Here is a 17,747-nt window from a genome sequence, read left to right on the forward strand (position 1 = left end):
AAAGACAAGCCCAAAGACAGAGCACATCTTGGGGTTTCCAATAACAGAACACTTGGACCCAGGGTAGGGCTGGGGGTTGAGCAAAGTGGGGAAGGCAGTTCCAGCCTTTGCTGTCAGAGGTATATAAGGTCTGCCGCATAAGAGAGGCTCAAGTGCACAACCCTTAGCCGCTTTCGTGAAACCAGTTGACTACGTGATACCAATTTATATCCAACCCACTGCTTGAGGCACCTGAATTCAAGGTTCTTGCTGGGAACAGTCTCAGATCACCCAAAAGCCAAGGTACAAACAGATTCTCCTTAATTACTTGAAAGAATAATACTGTTTAGAAAGTATTCCCTGTATTTTAAGTATTTTAATCTTAAGAAGAATACTTTTAAAATCATCAAAAGAGTATCAGAACCTTGTTGGGCCTCCTTAAACTATTTTGAACTACATCTGAAGGTCGAGACAACTTAGGGCCTCTGGAGTTCTTAGTCCAGCACCCTGGGAAAAAGAGTTTCTTTTTCCCCTCCTTCTATAGATGGTCTCCCACAATCAGGTGGGCAACCAGGGATTGAGCTTTAATATGACCACACAATGTCTGACCCAGTTCCTAAAAGGGTGCCCTCCTTATAAAATGATTTCTAAGTTCACCAGAGCACTTAGAGCTCACCTACTGTGTGTGCCAGGCAAATTTGCATGGGATGAGAAGAGAGTGGCAAGCCAATGATATTGATTTAATTGGATAAATTCTGGCCAGCGGGGCTAGGAAATGTCTGTTTTTATTTTCAATGTTGTTCTAAAAACTGAGAAAGCACAAGAGTTGCCAAAGACTAAGCAGGGTTTTTAATGCCCCTTAGAATTAAAGAGGAGGGAGAGAGGAGAATAAAAGGCAGAAGAAGAAAGCAGAGCCCAAAATAAGCCTGCAGTACAGCCTGTCCAACAGCTCTGTGCCCCTTGACCACACCCAGCCTCTAGAACCTAGTCCTAGGCCTGGGGCCCCTTGGAGAAGGGGTTTACAGTAATGACAGGTCACTGGCAAATCAATCCCAGAACTCCCATGGGTTTTGACTTGAAACCACAAACACCGCTTGTGAGGCACTGTAGCTTCCGTGACATGTGAGAGGCTCACAGGAGCTGCTAAACTGAAAGACCACCCTGGCTATTTGGAAACTCTGAATAAAGAAGACAGCAGTGGGCTTCTCCCTTGTCTACCCAAGCCAGGTGCCCTGTGGGTACATCCTCTGCACCTGCCTCTGAGGCCACACTTTGATCATTCTCCTCCTACTTGTCCTCACCCAGAGATTTCTGTGAAACACTTACAGCATTCATTCTCTAAGGATGGTCTGAGAAACCCTGAGAGGTCTTCCCTTTTCCAGGGGAAAATTCTTATGCTCCAACTAAAACGGCATATTACAACAGACCGCATGTAGGAGCAGTTGTGAGGATCCTGCTTCTATCAAGCCAGAGAGTTAAAAAGCCTTGGAAAAAAATGCAAAACAATGCCACTCTTCTCACTAAATGTGTTTTGGTTTGGAAAATAGTTACATCTCATTTAAAAATGCCATGTTAACATGTAAGGGTTTATTATTGTTTATGACTTTAAAAAGATGTCATAGGATGTATGTTTAAAAATTTCTCAGTTTTACTTTCTAATATGATAAATGTTTACATATATATGTATATATAACCACATACATATATGTATATATAACCACATACATATATGTATATATAACCATATACATCTATATGTATGTATAACTATATACATATATATGTATAACTATATACATATATATGTACGTATAACTATATACATATATATGTATAACTATCTACATATATATGTATGTATAACTATCTACATATATATGTATGTATAACTATCTACATATATATGTATGTATAACTATCTACATATATATGTATGTATAACTATCTACATATATATGTATGTATAACTATCTACATATATATGTATGTATAACTATCTACATATATATGTATGTATAACTACATATATATGTATGTATAACTATCTACATATATATGTATGTATAACTATCTACATATATATGTATGTATAACTATCTACATATATATGTATGTATAACTATCTACATATATATGTATGTATAACTATCTACATATATATGTATGTATAACTATCTACATATATGTATGTATAACTATCTACATATATATGTATGTATAACTATCTACATATATATGTATGTATAACTATCTACATATATATGTATGTATAACTATCTACATATATATGTATGTATAACTATCTACATATATATGTATGTATAACTATCTACATATATATGTATGTATAACTATCTACATATATATGTATGTATAACTATCTACATATATATGTATGTATAACTATCTACATATATATGTATGTATAACTATCTACATATATATGTATGTATAACTATCTACATATATATGTATGTATAACTATCTACATATATATGTATGTATAACTATATACATATATATGTATGTATAACTATATACATATATATGTATATATAACTCACATAAGTGAAAGCTCTTTGGGGGTCCTCAATAACTTTGAAGAGTGTAAAAGGGTCCTGGATCCACATAGTTTGCCAACAGTTGACTTAGGGAACCGGGTGCAAGGCTGGACGCAGTTGCTCGCACCCACTCCCTTTCCCTTCTTCCTTAGTCTATGAGCTAAGAGGGGCACATGTAAATGACAGTCATAGTGGAAGTAGCATGAATCCAGGGTGGGAGGAAGCACCTGCATCTTCACGTGTGATGCAGCTGTGCATCCAAAATGCACAAAACACACGGAGTATGGGGAGGATTGAGAGTCAGTGGCACGTTTTAGAAGGAAGGACCAGAATGGGCAAGATGATGCCCTTCTGAGCAAAGTGCTCAACTTTCTCCTCTCTCTCTTTTTTTCTTTTTTTTTTTGAGACAGAGTCTTGCTCTGTCGCCCAGGCTGGAGCACAGTGGCGCGATCTCTGCTCACTGCAGCCTCAGCCTCCTGGATTCAAGCGATTCTCCTGCCTCAGCCTCACCACGCCCAGCTAATTTTTGTATTTTTAGTAGAGACAGGGTTTTACCATGTTGGCCAGGCTGGTCTTGAACTACTGACCTAGTGATCCGCCCATCTCGGCCTCCCAAAGTGCTGGGATTACAGGCGTGAGCCACCGCGCCTGGCCCCTCTCCTCTCTTTTATAAGGTTTCTGGAAGGTGTTGCTCCTGTAGGGGTACTGCAGTGGGAAGGCAGGCCAAACTATGCTTTATAACACTGTGACACTCATGGATCAGAGACAAAATAGAAACACCATTCTGTCTGAAAATACTCCAAGGCTCGAAATCTTCCCCTAAGACAAAAATATCTAAGCCACCCTCACTATCATTCCCAATTCCTAAACTTAAGGTACCCAAGGAGTACAAAATAGATTCATAACTGTTTAATGGGTGGAAACTTATTGTCATAGACTTTCAACTTCTTACCACCACAACCTCACACACTGCACACATCTTAGACAGCTGCCCCTAATTGTTGCTGCACGCCCAGAGAACCCAGAGTGATTTGATACTTACGTGAGTAAAGGAATTAGGTACTGATCTGAAAAAGAATTGCATTCAGATTCTACCTTTGCCATTAACTACCTCTAGGACCTGAGAAAGTCTTCTTCTCTAGGCCTCTGTTTGCCCATTTATAAAATAAGACACGTGAATTTGATAATGTCTAAGACCCCCTCCTCTTCTGACGTCCATATAGAATTTTAACATTCCAGCAGCCATGGAGGAGTTAACATCTGCCTGGAAGAGCACTAATTAGTAATAAGATCAATTCTTTTAAAAACTGGAAAAGCTATAATGGGTATAGGCATATAGTTTGTAAGGACAGTGGTTTCTTCAGATGAATCCATTCTCTACTTCTACTTTATAAGAGATGGAAGAACAGACATATAGCCATGTAGCACTACAAAAAGTTTAGGAAGCACATGCTCAGCCGCCCAGTCAGCCAACAAATATTTAGTGAGAACCTTGGATGTGCCCAGAACCATGCTGAGTACTGAGCAAACAACACTCATCAAAAACAGATACAGGCCCTGCCCTCGGGGTGGTCACAGTCTAACAGGAGAGACAGAGGTCAATCAAATGATCACATAGCCACATGTCTAATTACAAACTGACATAAATACTATAGAGGGGTGGGAGTAAGGTGTTCTGAGAAGATACACCCAGGGGGCCTGACCTAGACTGGGGAATGATGAACTCATTTGAGGAAGGAACATCTGAGCTGAGAGCTGAAGGATGAAGACAGGAGGAGAGCAGGAAGGGAGAACTAAATGTGCAAAGGCCCTGTGATAGGAGAGAGAGGGGATAAATCACTGGGCATAGTGGCTGGTGCAATGTAAGCCCAGCCACTTGGAGGCTGAGGCAAGAGGATTACTTGAGCCTAGGAGTTCAAAAACAGCCTGGGCAACATAGCAAGACCCTGTCTCTTTAAAAAAAAAAAAAGAAAGAGAGAGAGAGCATGCGGATCATTTGAAAAAAAAGAAGAAGAAAGTCAATGAGGCTGGAGTGCAGAGGGAAGTAGAAAGTGAAGAGTGCCGCAAGTTGAAGCAGAAGAGATAGGCAGTGTCAGATGATAAAGGAAGTTATAGAAAACATTAGAATATGAGTCCTTATTTGACCAAGAGAGGGAAAGTGGGAAGCCATGGAAGGGTTCAAGTAGTAACACAGTCATGATCAGATTGGTGCTTGGAAATAGTTATTCTCGCTACAACTTAGAGAACGGTCTAGAGAATGGATATTAGAATAACAATTTGGCATTTATTTTGGAGTCCAGGAGAGATAAGACAGTGTTGGGGTGATTAGACCCAACACTAGGCCATGGGGGCTACAAAGTCCAGCAGAGTCAAAGGAATGAGAAAAGACAAGTTAAGGGTGCATAAAATGGGTCCAGTGGGCCAACACTGGTATGGAGGCTGCAAAGGTCCCCAGCTCTGGGAGCCCACACTATTTATTGGTGATCAAACAAAGAAGCAGGTGGTGAGGACGTGGGGGTAAACAGGTGAGGGCGTGAGGATGTGGGGGTAGAAAGGTAGTGGTGCATCAAGCATAGCTGTGATGGTTTAGCATTTTCTTTGACACATATAGAATATGCTCTGCTGCTCGAGATAATGGAGAGCATGTTTACGAGCCTGGGAGAGCAACCAACAAGTCTGTGCACATTCCATCCAAGCCACGAGGGATTTTATGCCCTGGGCTTAGATTTGTGGTGCAGCAGGGCAGCCTTCTACCCTTTGGCACAGAGCTTGGTGTTCCAAAGGCCACGAGCGGTTTTAGACCCTGGACCCCGGACATCTCCCAAGACTCTTTTATATTATGACAGACAAGCCAGTCCTGCCTCAGCTCTTCTACCAACAGATAGTAGCTTGAACCAGACAGTCATTGCTGGTGATGATGGAAATGGAGACAAGTCAGTAGATTAGAGAAATGTTTATGAAGAAAAATCTGGAGGTTCTGGTGATAGATTGAACATAGATTGGCAAGGAAGAGGGAGGGACCAACAAATCATTTCTAGAGTTAATTGATAGTTCCATTTACTGAGCGAGGGTGCACTGGATGAAGGTGAAACCAGAGAGAGATGATTTTACTCTCAGATACAGAATCAACTACATAAATTGGCAGGGGAAGACAGTACAAAATAAAAATGTGGAACCCCCTGCTCAACAGTTATTGAGAATTTCAAGATGGTGGTAGCAGAGCAAGGGGAGGACTTTTTTAGTCATGGGACCCTGTGTGACTGCAGAAGTCACTTATCTACAAACCCAGCCCTGCTTGGATATGTTGGGTTGGAGGTGCCAGCCATCCAGTGGAGACTGGAGCAAACTAAAGCCCACCAGAGGGATAGTCCTGGAGCTAAAAGAATCCATTTGTGCCCCACACTCAGGAGCCCACTAGTTATCCTAGGTAGTCATGCAGACAGAGCAGAAACAACTGTGGTCCTCTGGGTGGCCAAGGCTCCAACACCTGGTGTCCTGGTCCCTGATAAGCCAAATTTCTCATATGAGAAGTTACAGAGCACAGTGTCCATCCCCTAAGGAAAATCCAAATTGCCTGATTTGGTGCCACAGTTGCACAAAGGGGAATTCCACATTGGCTGCCCAAAGATCAGCCCTTCCGCTCATCTGTGGTTTGCAGTGTCTGCCGGCCATGATCCTCGGAAGGGCGCTTAATCCGGTTTGCATAACCCTTGTTCCATTCCACCTAAGGGCCAGCCCCAGCCCGGGCTCCTCTTAAACTTCTGGCCCACCAGGCGTTTATTCTGAAGTACCCCAGACACTATCAAAGCCAATGTCAGGAGAGCCCAGAGGAATACAGTGCTCACAGACTCCTGTCTCCTTGCACCCCAAACTGGCCACACTTCGGGTGTGTGATAGGCATTGGGGTCTGTTGCAGCACAGCTTCTGAGGAAGCCTCTGTCCTAGGAGCTGAGGAAGGTTATTCAAGGGAATACTAGAAATTTCAAGCTGGCAAAGCTATTTTACACACTAAATGTCCTGGATAAGAAGAAATGAAACTCCCGTTATCAGCCTTAAAAAATAACTACTAATGGCAAACAGCAGTCAAGCCCGGAGGGGCTTCTTCATCAGGACAGTTGTCACCCATCCCCAAGATGGGCACAGTCTCACCTTCTCTGCCTGCATCGTCAACCTGCCTGCTCTCTGCCGGCTGACCCTGTTGCCCAACAAGTTGTCTAAACCCAGAGTCCAGCAAGCCCGGATCCCTGAACCTTCCCTCTGCAGCTCCAGAGCCACCCTCACAAGGCTGCTAGCCTGCTCCCCACTCTTGGGTTTGAGCTGCAGAATTGCAGTAAGGCATGGGGTAACTACACCAAGAAGGCTGCCATTTTGCTTAGCATGAGAGTAGCTGGGAGGCAGATTCTTTTTTTTTTTTTTTTGAGACGGAGTCTCGCTCTGTCGCCCAGGCTGGAGTGCAGTGACGTGATCTCGGCTCACTGCAACCTCCGCCTCCCGGGTTCACGCCACTCTTCTGCCTCAGCCTCCCAAGTAGCTGGGACTACAGGCGCCCACCACCACACCTGGCTAAATTTTTTTTTTTTTTTTTTTTTTTTTTTTTGAGACAGAGTCTTGCTCTGTCGCCCAGGCTGGAGTGCAGTGGTGCGATCTCGGCTCACTGCAAGCTCCGCCTCCCAGGTTCACGCCATTCTCCTGCCTCAGCCTCCCGAGTAGCTGGGACTACAGGCACCTGCCACCACGCCCGGCTAATTTTTTCTGTTTTTAGTAGAGACAGGGTTTCACCGTGTTAGCCAGGGTGGTCTCGATCTCCTGACCTCGTGATCCGCCCACCTCGGCCTCCCAAAGTGTTGGGATTACAGGCGTGAGCCACTGTGCCCGACAAGGGAGGCAGATTCTTTTTTTTTTTTTTTTTTTTTTTTTTTTTGTAGTTGCAAGATTTAATACAGTGAAAACAGAGCTCCCATACAAAGGGAAGGGACCCGAAGAGGGTAGCCATTGCCGGCTTGAATGCCCGGGTTTATGTCCCGATCATTGTCCCTCCCACTGTGCTCTCAGGCGATAGATGATTGGCTATTTCTTTACCTCCTGTTTTTGCCTAATTAGCATTTTAGTGAGCTCTCTTTACCACCTGATTGGTCGGGTGTGAGCTAAGTTGCAAGCCCGGTGTTTAAAGGTGGATGCGGTCGCCTTCCCAGCTAGGCTTAGGGATTCTTAGTTGGTCTAGGAAATCCAGCTAGTCCTGTCTTTCAGTCCCCGCTCTCAACAGGAAAACCCAAGTGCTGTTGGGGAGGTTGGCCGATGACTGCTCTAATGGGAGGCAGATTCTTTATAAGATCTTGTAAACTGTAGAATGCACCCTCCAAAATCTATTTGCATAAGCACACACACACACACACACACACACACACACACACACACACACCAGCAGTTCTTGCCTGCCCAGATTCCTCTGCAGCTAAAGTGATGGAACTTACTGGGCGGAGCTTCCTAAAAAGATTATTAGGGTCTCCTGGGTTGGTGTGCCTTTAAACCTTTGGACTTTACCACCTCCTATCTCTCCTATCTCCTTGCAACAAAGGTTAGGAGAACAAGAATGCAGAAAAAACGGGTCCTGGATGACATCTGAGTGCCTGTTTTGGGCTTCTTGATGAGTGAGACAGAAAATAAAATAAAATCCCCTCTTTTAAAAGCCATGCTTACTCAGGTTTTCCTTCATTTGCAGCTAAATACAGAAATGAGAGAATATTTTGGAGCAGGGATGGAAGAAGAGAGGTATTCCCCTTCCCACAACCTTCTGATTTCCCAGTACATCCCCCACTGGAAAAATTCATTTAAAATCAGTGTAATAAGCATTGATTAGATGCCTACTATGCATCTGGGCTTGAGGGCAAACCGGACTCAGGCCTTTTGGCCTCAAGAAGCTCACAGTGTGAGAGTGGCATTTGTGTCCTTTTGAAATTCACAAGACTAAATTTTGCCCAGGCTGACATTCTATCCATCCATAGGTGCCTGCCTTCTCACTTCCCTCTCTTCATGGGCTCTTGCCTTGTACCAAAATCCAAACCCAAATCTCCTCACATGTGAGTGTTGGCATTCATGTCTCAGACATGACCTATGGGCTTGGGACTTTTCCCCGTGGACCCCAGTGACTTTTCAGATGAACAGGTATCTTCAAAAACTTGAGAAATAGGAGTCCTGTTTGTTGTTCTTGTTGCTTTGTCAATATAAGGGCACAGGGTCTTTATTCAAATGTTCATATCTATCTCTTGACAGCAGTACTATGAGACATATTGATGGAGAAGCTGTTATCTCCATATGCTAAATGAGGACTTGCACCAGGGAACTTGCCTATGGTTCTCTCCAACCACTTAAATTCTGAAATTTTGAAATGAGAGTGGACAGTAATTTCAAATCAATGGGGAAAGAATCAAATCTTCAGCAAATAGCTTGAGATAATTAGCTACACATTTCAGAACAAATAAAGAAGTCAGATCCGGGCTGGGCACAGTGGCTCATGCCTGTAATCTCAGCACTCTGGGAGGCCAAGGCGGGCAGATCATAAGGTCAGGAGATCGAGACCATCCTGGTTAACACAGTGAAACCCCGTCTCTAATAAAAATACAAAAAAAAAAAAAAAATTAGCCGGGCGTGGTGGCGAGCGCCTGTAGTCCCAACTACTCAGGACGCTGAGGCGGGAGAATGGCTTGAACTTGGGAGGCAGAGCTTGCAGTGAGCTGAGATCATGCCACTGCACTCCAGCCTGGGCAACAGAGCGAGACTCTGTCTCAAAAAAAAAAAAAAAAAGAAGTCAGATCCTAACCTCAACCCTATTTAACAGATTATAGATGAAAGAAAGGTACAAATGGCTTTTACATACCTCCCTTCTCCCTGACATTTTGTATGTGTGTGTGTGTGTGTGTGTATTTACACACACATCTCATATAAGAAAATTGAAGGGAGGCTGCCTGCCTCCCTGAGTCGCTCTCCCTCTCCTTCTGAATGCTTACCTGTGCCCAGACCACCTCCTTAGCCTCGCACCCTCCAGGCTTACGGGGCACTCTTCTATGCCCATCCCAAGTATAGCTGATACCTTCCAAGGGCCAGACTTGGTGCTAAGTACCAAGTACGCAAAGATTAATAAAACAATGTCCTGTTTCAGGGAGCTCAAAGCTGATTCGGCAAGGCATGGTGTGTACATGAATGACAACCACGTAGGGTTGTAGGTTTCCTAGTGAGGTAAGCACAAGGCATGATGGGAAACAAAGGAGCCTCACCCAGAGTTCCGAACCCCTGGCCTGCCTGGTGTCCATGCTGAGTCCACTTCTGGAACACCCAGCTCAGAGAGGGGGTTAGCCCTGCAGGCTAACACAGACACAGCCCAGAAAACCCAGGAGCCGAGGGGGAAGGAGAAAGGTGCAAGCAGGGGAAACCCAGGTCCTGGTCCCCTTCTCTCTGCTTCCTGGCAGCAGAACTCAGACAGAACCCTTAAGCCAATATAAGTCTGGCAGGACCAGTAAGTTGTGAGTTAGCTCCATACTAGTTTCTAGCAGGCTCTTTCTCACTTCCTGATTCTTAGGTTTCTACACTGACACTCCCTGAAGAGTTGGGAAGAGACACCACAGTCCCCTGACCCTGATCCATAGGTCACACAGCAGGGACATCCACAGGGTGGGTGTGGGCCCTCTCATCCCTCCCTCCCACTCACTCCACGCTGGCTGGGCCCCAAGGCGTTTGCACCCCTTGCAGTGAGTGGCCTTCTCTAGTGCAGCAAGCTCAGAACCTGCTGCCACTGGAGTTGTCCCATTGCTGATGCAGAAAGGTGAAGAACTAGCAGAACACTGGAAATGCCCTCCATCTGGGTCCATGGCTACTTAAGCTCAATGCTCCCTGGCAGGCAGGAGGACAGGTGCTATTGCCCTGTTGGGACAGATGAAAAACAGACACAGGGAGGATGAGTGATTTGCCCTGACTATAGAGTGGCAGGGCCAAGGCAGAGCCCAGGCCTCCTGCACCTAGGTCAGTATTCCTCCCAGTTACAGTCTAAACTGGAATGGCAGGCAAAGCCCCTGTGGAAGGGGAAGGTGAAGGCTCAATCAAAGGATCCCCAGAGACTTTCCAGATATCTGAAGAAGTCCTGATGTCACTGCCCCGGTCCTTCCCCAGGTAGAGCAACACTCCTCGCCGCAACCCAACTGGCTCCCCTTACCTTCTACACACACACACACACACACACACACAAATCCAAGACAACACTACTAAGGCTTCTTTGGGAAGGGGAAGTAGGGATAGGTAAGAGGAAAGTAAGGGACCTCCTATCCAGCCTCCATGGAATCCTGACTTCTTTTCCTTGTTATTTCAACTTCTTCCGCCCCATCTTTTAAACTTTAGACTCCAGCCACAGAAGCTTACAACTAAAAGAAACTCTAAGGCCAATTTAATCCAAGGTTTCATTCTATGTGCTGGAGATGGTGTACAGTAGGGTGAGGAAACCAAATTCTCAGTTGGCACTGGTGTACCCTTGTACAGGTGATGTAACATCTCTGTGCCTCAGTTTGCTCACTATAAAATAGAGATGGTAGGGGTCATGGTGAGCACTACCTGACTAGCATATAAGAAGCTTTCAGCCAGTGCAGACTACTCTTACCCACTTCCCCCAAGCACAGTTGGGGTGGGGGACAGCTGAAGAGGTGGAAACATGTGCCTGAGAATCCTAATGAAATCGGGGTAAAGGAGCCTGGAACACATCCTGTGACCCTGCCTGTCCTGTAGGAAGCCAGTCTCTGGAAAGTAAAATGGAAGGGCTGCTTGGGAACTTTGAGGATATTTAGTTCACCCCCTCATTTTTACTTGGGGAAACTAAGGCCCAGAGACCTAAGGTGACTGCCTAAGTTAGCAAGGAAAAGTCTTGGGTATTCATCCCAGGTTGGGGGGACCCAATTATTTCTCAATCCCATTGTATTCTGGAATGGGCAATTTGTCCACGTCACTGTGACCTAGGAACACGCGAATGGGAACCCACAGCTGTGGGCCTCTGCGCACAGAACAGCTGTTCTCCCCAGGAAATCAACTTTTTTTAATTGAGAAGCTAAAAAATTATTCTAAGAGAGGTAGCCCATCCTAAAAATAGCTGTAATGCAGAAGTTCATGTTCAACCAATCATTTTTGCTTACGATGCAAAAATTGAAAACTAAGTTTATTAGAGAGGTTAGAGAAGGAGGAGCTCTAAGCAGAAAAAATCCTGTGCCGGGAAACCTTGATTGTGGCTTTTTAATGAATGAAGAGGCCTCCCTGAGCTTACAATATAAAAGGGGGACAGAGAGGTGAAGGTCTACACATCAGGGGCTTGCTCTTGCAAAACCAAACCACAAGACAGACTTGCAAAAGAAGGCATGCACAGCTCAGCACTGCTCTGTTGCCTGGTCCTCCTGACTGGGGTGAGGGCCAGCCCGGGCCACGGCACCCAGTCTGAGAACAGCTGCACCCACTTCCCAGGCAACTTGCCTAACATGCTTCGAGATCTCCGAGATGCCTTCAGCAGAGTGAAGACTTTCTTTGTGAGTATGATTCCTTCCTGTCCTTTCTCTCTTCCTGGGACTGCCTGAACTAGACATTCTCCTGGAACTATAAGAACCCTCCTCCTGCGCCTCCACCTCCATCCCCAACACCTATTCCCCCAAACTTAAATTCTTAAGAGAATCCTAGATCAAGCCATGGGTTTGGTGAGTTAAGCTAAGCCAGATGATACAGTAAATGTGCAGGAAAAGCTGCCTTATAAAGTAAATGCGTTCTCTCTCGTGCTGAGAAACTTATAAGATCCTGCTGGCGCTCTATACTTTATTGGCTAGGAGAAGTAAAGAAAGGTCTGATTCGAGGTGAAGATGCTCCCCATGCCTTGCAGCAGGGAAATTTAAATTGCCTCTGCTTAGAGCGTTTCCAGACCTGAAAGACCAGTGGTTTAGGGAAGCACTCTACATGAGGGAAACCTGCATTAGAAGGAGCTTCTTAATCCCTGGGATCTTTCCAAGCTAAACTGGATGTCTACAGTGGGGAGAAAGAAAAGCAGAGAACAGGACATGAGAGGGGGCTCAAGGCCCCGAAGGGTTGACATAGGTGTCCCTTAAAGCCAAATGTAGCTCCGCAGAAAGAAGACCAGGACTGAGTCAAGCTTCTGCTTTCCCTTCAAAATCGGCCAGATTTTTTAAATAACTTGACTCTGAGGAGGAGGACCTGATTTAAGTGATGGTCCCATCACTGTTGAATCCTCTGTTTTTAAAACTCCCCTTTTGATTTTTTTGGGCCAGAGCCAATTTGATTTAAAAAAAAAAAAATCTCTAAATGAAAGGGCGTCAAAAAGACCGCATTTCAGTTATTTCCCCAAACCTCAAGTTCATTCTCCTTTTGTTCTTCCTGCAGCAAATGAAGGATCAGCTGGACAACTTGTTGTTAAAGGAGTCCTTGCTGGAGGACTTTAAGGTGAGAGCAGGGGCGGGGTGCTGGGGGAGTGTGCAGCATGATTAAGGGAAGGGAGGCTCTGCTTCCTGATTGCAGGGAATTGGGTCTGTTTCCTTCGCTTTGAAAAGGAGAAGTGGGAAGATGTTAACTCAGCACATCCAGCAGCCAGAGGGTTTACAAAGGGCTCAGTCCCTTGGGGGAGGCTTCTGGTGAAGGAGGATCGCTAGAACCAAGCTGTCCTCTTAAGCTAGTTGCAGCAGCCCCTCCTCCCAGCCACCTCCGCCAATCTCTCACTCACCTTTGGCTCCTGCCCTTAGGGTTACCTGGGTTGCCAAGCCTTGTCTGAGATGATCCAGTTTTACCTGGAGGAGGTGATGCCCCAAGCTGAGAACCAAGACCCAGACATCAAGGCGCATGTGAACTCCCTCGGGGAGAATCTGAAGACCCTCAGGCTGAGGCTACGGCGCTGTGTAAGTAGCAGATCAGTTCTTTCCCTTGCAGCTGCCCCCAGAATACCATCTCCTACAGACCAGCAGGGACACTCACATCCACAGACACAGCAAAGACACAGACTGGCAGAGCTAGCTGTAAATGAGGAAAGACTCCTGGAGTCAGATCTCTTGCTCATTTCTCTTTGAGCAGGCGTTGGGGGTGGCTGCTAGGCATTTACATGTGAAATTTGCAAACAGCTTTCCTGTTATTTGTGAGTCATTTGTGGGTTATTAACTACTCCCCTCTCTCTTCATAAAAGGAGCCTAGAGCTTCAGTCAGGCCTCCACTGCCTCTTTGTAACTAGACCCTGGGCTAGGAGCTAAGGTTCCCAAGCAGAGGAAACATCATTCACCTCTTTTAATCTCAATGTTTTGAAAGCAAAGCTCTAAGAAGGGCCCAATTGACTGACAGGATTTCCCCTGACATTTTAGAAGGGACAAGGGGGCTATTCATCCCCAGGCTAGTGTCTATGAGTAATTCCTCCAGGTAATTTATTTCTCCAACTGAAATGATGCCGTCACTACTAATGGTTTCCCCTGTTCTGTCACCAATATTGGAAAATCAGTTGGTGTCTATTTGTAGGACAAGGCTATGTGAAGGGTTTGGTCCCAGTAGCTTCCCTCCTCAGATGCTTAGAAGTGTTCCTCGGTGGCTGTGACTAACGGGGAGGGACAGGATAGAGAGGCAGAAAAGGACAGGCTGAAGAATGCCTCGCTCAGCACTGCAGGAGATACTGTAGAGTTCTGGGGGAGGAAGGAATCCCAAGACCTGGGTTGTCATCCAAGCCTTGCAAACATCTTGGAGTGAGTCCTGGAGAAATACATTTAACTCCCAGGGCCATGGAACCAGGGCTCAGTTCTCTCTGGGAGCTGTGAGGCGAGGCATTTGGATAAATCTGGCCTCCTCATGATGCCACCAGCTTGTCCCCCAAGTGTGATGGACATGGAGCTGGGAGCCAGGATCACCAACACTTTCTCTTTTCTTCCACAGCATCGATTTCTTCCCTGTGAAAACAAGAGCAAGGCCGTGGAGCAGGTGAAGAATGCCTTTAATAAGGTGAGCTTGGATGGTGGCAGAGAGGGTCTGCAGAGCACAACCCATGCCCACTCCCCAACCCCAAAGCATGGAAGGTGGTGGGGACTCAATAGGCCCCATTCTTCATTGGAGAGAGTGTGGGAACCTGACAGATGGTATGACCTGCTCAGCCAGTGAGGAGCTGCTGCCTTGATTGTATTTGTTTTCTGTTAAGTGTCTTTGGGGGTTTCTAAATGACTGCTCGCTGCCTTTGCAGGCTTGCGGGTTAGGCTGGCCGGCCAGCCTGTGAACACAGTGAGCTGTGTGCTGGGGAGAGTGACAAAGGAAACAGAAAGTACAGAAAGTAGCTTGTTGGGAATCTAGGCTGAACCCACACGTGCAGGAAGCTGGCACATAAATGTGCACATACAAATACACCTGGGGGTTCAGCACAGACTCCCCAGAACTCAGAATGAGCAGGAAGCTGGATTCTCACTTAACCTGGAGTTGGTTCAAGCCTGCTTTCCATCTGCCCTTCGCACCTGCCGAGGTGCCTGAGAATGTCAGTTCCCAAACGAAATGGGGTTTCACACTTCCAACTGTGCGTGAACTTTTTCAGTCTGATTTCCCAGAAACCATGCGGCCTATGTCCTCCTCGTGGGCTGGGGACAGACACTGCACAGAGTGCCAACATCAGGGGGTGTGAATTTCTCATAGTAGGTCAGGGTGGCAGGGCAGGGCCTGCTCAGTGTGTTGGTGGGAGAACACAGACATTTAAAAGGCTCCCTCCTCTCCTCTCACCATCTTGCTTTCAAAGTGCTTCCTCTAATGTCTTTTCATCAAACTCTGCATAATCATCATGTGAATACGTGACCTTTAAAATTGTTGAAAAGGCATCATTTTGAAGACAGTGCTTTGCAAAATGAATGCTCCCCTTGCTAGGGGGAGGCCTGGAGGAGATGAAGGTCAATGCACAGCCTTTCCCAAGGCAGCTAGGCCTATCCTCTGGTTTACTTCCCAGCGTGAGGGAGAACAAGCAGCCTCTGCACTCAAGGTCATGCCCATCCATGAGCATGGGGGAGGGGAGCCTATTTAGTCCCCAGAAGGGATTTTAACTGAATGTTTCTTATCTCTCTGCACAGCTCCAAGAGAAAGGCGTCTACAAAGCCATGAGTGAGTTTGACATCTTCATCAACTACATAGAAGCCTACATGACAATGAAGATACGAAACTGAGACATCAGGGTGGCGACTCTATAGACTGTAGGACATAAATTAGAGGTCTCCAAAGTCGGATCTGGGGCTCTGGGATAGCTGACCCAGCCCCTTGAGAAACCTTATTGTACCTCTCTCATAGAATATTTATTACCTCTGATACCTCAACCCCCATTTCTATTTATTTACTGAGCTTCTCTGTGAACGATTTAGAAAGAAGCCCAATATTATAATTTTTTTTCAATATTTATTATTTTCACCTGTTTTTAAGCTGTTTCCATAGGGTGACACACTATGGTATTTGAGTGTTTTAAGATAAATTATAAGTTACATAAGGGAGAAAAAAAAAATGTTCTTTGGGGAGCCAACAGAAGCTTCCATTCCAAGCCTGACCATGCTTTCTAGCTGTTGAGCTGTTTTCCCTGACCTCCCTCTAATTTATCTTGTCTCTGGGCTTGGGGCTTCCTAACTGCTACAAATACTCTTAGGAAGAGAAACCAGGGAGCCCCTTTGATGATTAATTCACCTTCCAGTGTCTCGGAGGGATTCCCCTAACCTCATTCCCCAGCCACTTCATTCTTGAAAGCTGTGGCCAGCTTGTTATTTATAACAACCTAAATTTGGTTCTAGGCTGGGCGCGGTGGCTCACGCCTGTAATCCCAGCACTTTGGGAGGCTGAGGCGGGTGGATCACTTGAGGTCAGGAGTTCCTAACCAGCCTGGTCAACATGGTGAAACCCCGTCTCTACTAAAAATACAAAAATTAGCCGGGCATGGTGGCGCGCACCTGTAATCCCAGCTACTTGGGAGGCTGAGGCAAGAGAATTGCTTGAACCCAGGAGGCGGAAGTTGCAGTGAGCTGATATCATGCCCCTGTACTCCAGCCTGGGTGACAGAGCAAGACTCTGTCTCAAAAAATAAAAATAAAAATAAATTTGGTTCTAATAGAACTCAGTTTTAACTAGAATTTATTCAATTCCTCTGGGAATGTTACATTGTTTGTCTGTCTTCATAGCAGATTTTAATTTTGAATAAATAAATGTATCTTATTCACATCATGTTCTGGTGTCAGTTGACTCTTGTCTGACTAAAATTGTTCTCTCAAAGCTCCCAAGACAAAAGAGAGTGGGTGAATGAATTCTGCATTTCAGAGAAAGGAAGCCAGCTACCCCCTCCCAGGAGAGAGGGAAGGCTCCAAACCTGATCAGAGAAAAAGCTATTCTCACTGCAAAAGCCAATAGCAAAGACACCATGGTCTTCCCACAACTCAATCCTTTAAAGATTTGTTCCTAAATCCTTAAAGATCATGCTGATTTTCAAGGCTAACGGGGAGATTCTGTAGGTACCAAAATTAGAAAGGTAAACAGGGGAAGGTTTTTTGGATGTTGTTTTTGTTTTTGTTGTTGCTTTTCGAGACGGAGTCTCGCCCTGTCTCCAGGCTGGAGTGCAATGGCATGATCTCGGCTCACTGCAACCTCCGCCTTCCAGGTTCAAGTGATTCTCCTGCCTCATCCTCCCAAGTAGCTGGGACTACAGGCATGTGCCACCACGCCCGGCTAATTTTTTGCATTTTTAGTACAGATGGGGTTTCACCATGTTGGCCAGGCTGGTTAGGAACTCCTGACCTCAAGTGATCCGCTTGCCTCAGTCTCCCAAAGTGCTGGGATTACAGGCGTGAGCCACCACACCCGGCCAGGGGAAGTTTTTAGGGTGAATACGAATTGCCTGGGTTATCCTGAGGATTAAGATAATGAGCTAACAGGGCTTCTGGCACTAGGAGATGTTCGCAGTGCGTATAGTTGGTTGTTATTGGTCATCACAACCAAAAACTCCCGCCAAATCCTCTTTGAGCTGAGATCAGAGGCAACAGGGCTGGACCCAACAGAGTTGAAAATAAGCAAATTAGCCCACTTGAGAGGATAGCCAAGGACATAAGCTGCTGCTCTTTCTGTCCCTTCTCTGAGCCACCAGACAAATGTGAGATTGGCTTCTGACTGCGGTCTGCTGGGAGGGGCACGGTGGCTGGGGAAGCCCTACTC

General features: G+C 45.8%; 1 protein-coding gene across 1 annotated transcript; it reads left to right on the forward strand.

Moving 5' to 3' along the window:
* The first annotated feature begins 11,702 nt into the window (after positions 1 to 11,702).
* Positions 11,703 to 16,766, forward strand: IL10 (interleukin 10). The gene is made up of 5 exons (XM_004028289.4): positions 11,703 to 12,091; positions 12,951 to 13,010; positions 13,307 to 13,459; positions 14,472 to 14,537; positions 15,638 to 16,766. Exons 1-5 carry the CDS (start codon positions 11,927 to 11,929, stop codon positions 15,728 to 15,730), a joined length of 537 nt encoding a protein of 178 aa, XP_004028338.1. The 5' UTR covers positions 11,703 to 11,926; the 3' UTR covers positions 15,731 to 16,766.
* The last annotated feature ends 981 nt before the right edge of the window (positions 16,767 to 17,747 follow it).

Source organism: Gorilla gorilla, chromosome 1 (genome assembly GCF_029281585.2).
Source record: "Gorilla gorilla gorilla isolate KB3781 chromosome 1, NHGRI_mGorGor1-v2.1_pri, whole genome shotgun sequence".
In the NCBI taxonomy this organism is placed as follows: domain Eukaryota; kingdom Metazoa; phylum Chordata; class Mammalia; order Primates; family Hominidae; genus Gorilla; species Gorilla gorilla.

Bases quoted from the DNA above. Each gene is read 5' to 3' on its own strand.
- IL10 (XM_004028289.4), top strand. From the start codon at position 11,927: ATGCACAGCTCAGCACTGCTCTGTTGCCTGGTCCTCCTGACTGGGGTG. The intron at 12,092-12,950 runs GTGAGTATGATT...TTCTTCCTGCAG, and splicing joins GCAGAGTGAAGACTTTCTTT to CAAATGAAGGATCAGCTGGA. The intron at 14,538-15,637 runs GTGAGCTTGGAT...CTCTCTGCACAG, and splicing joins TGAAGAATGCCTTTAATAAG to CTCCAAGAGAAAGGCGTCTA.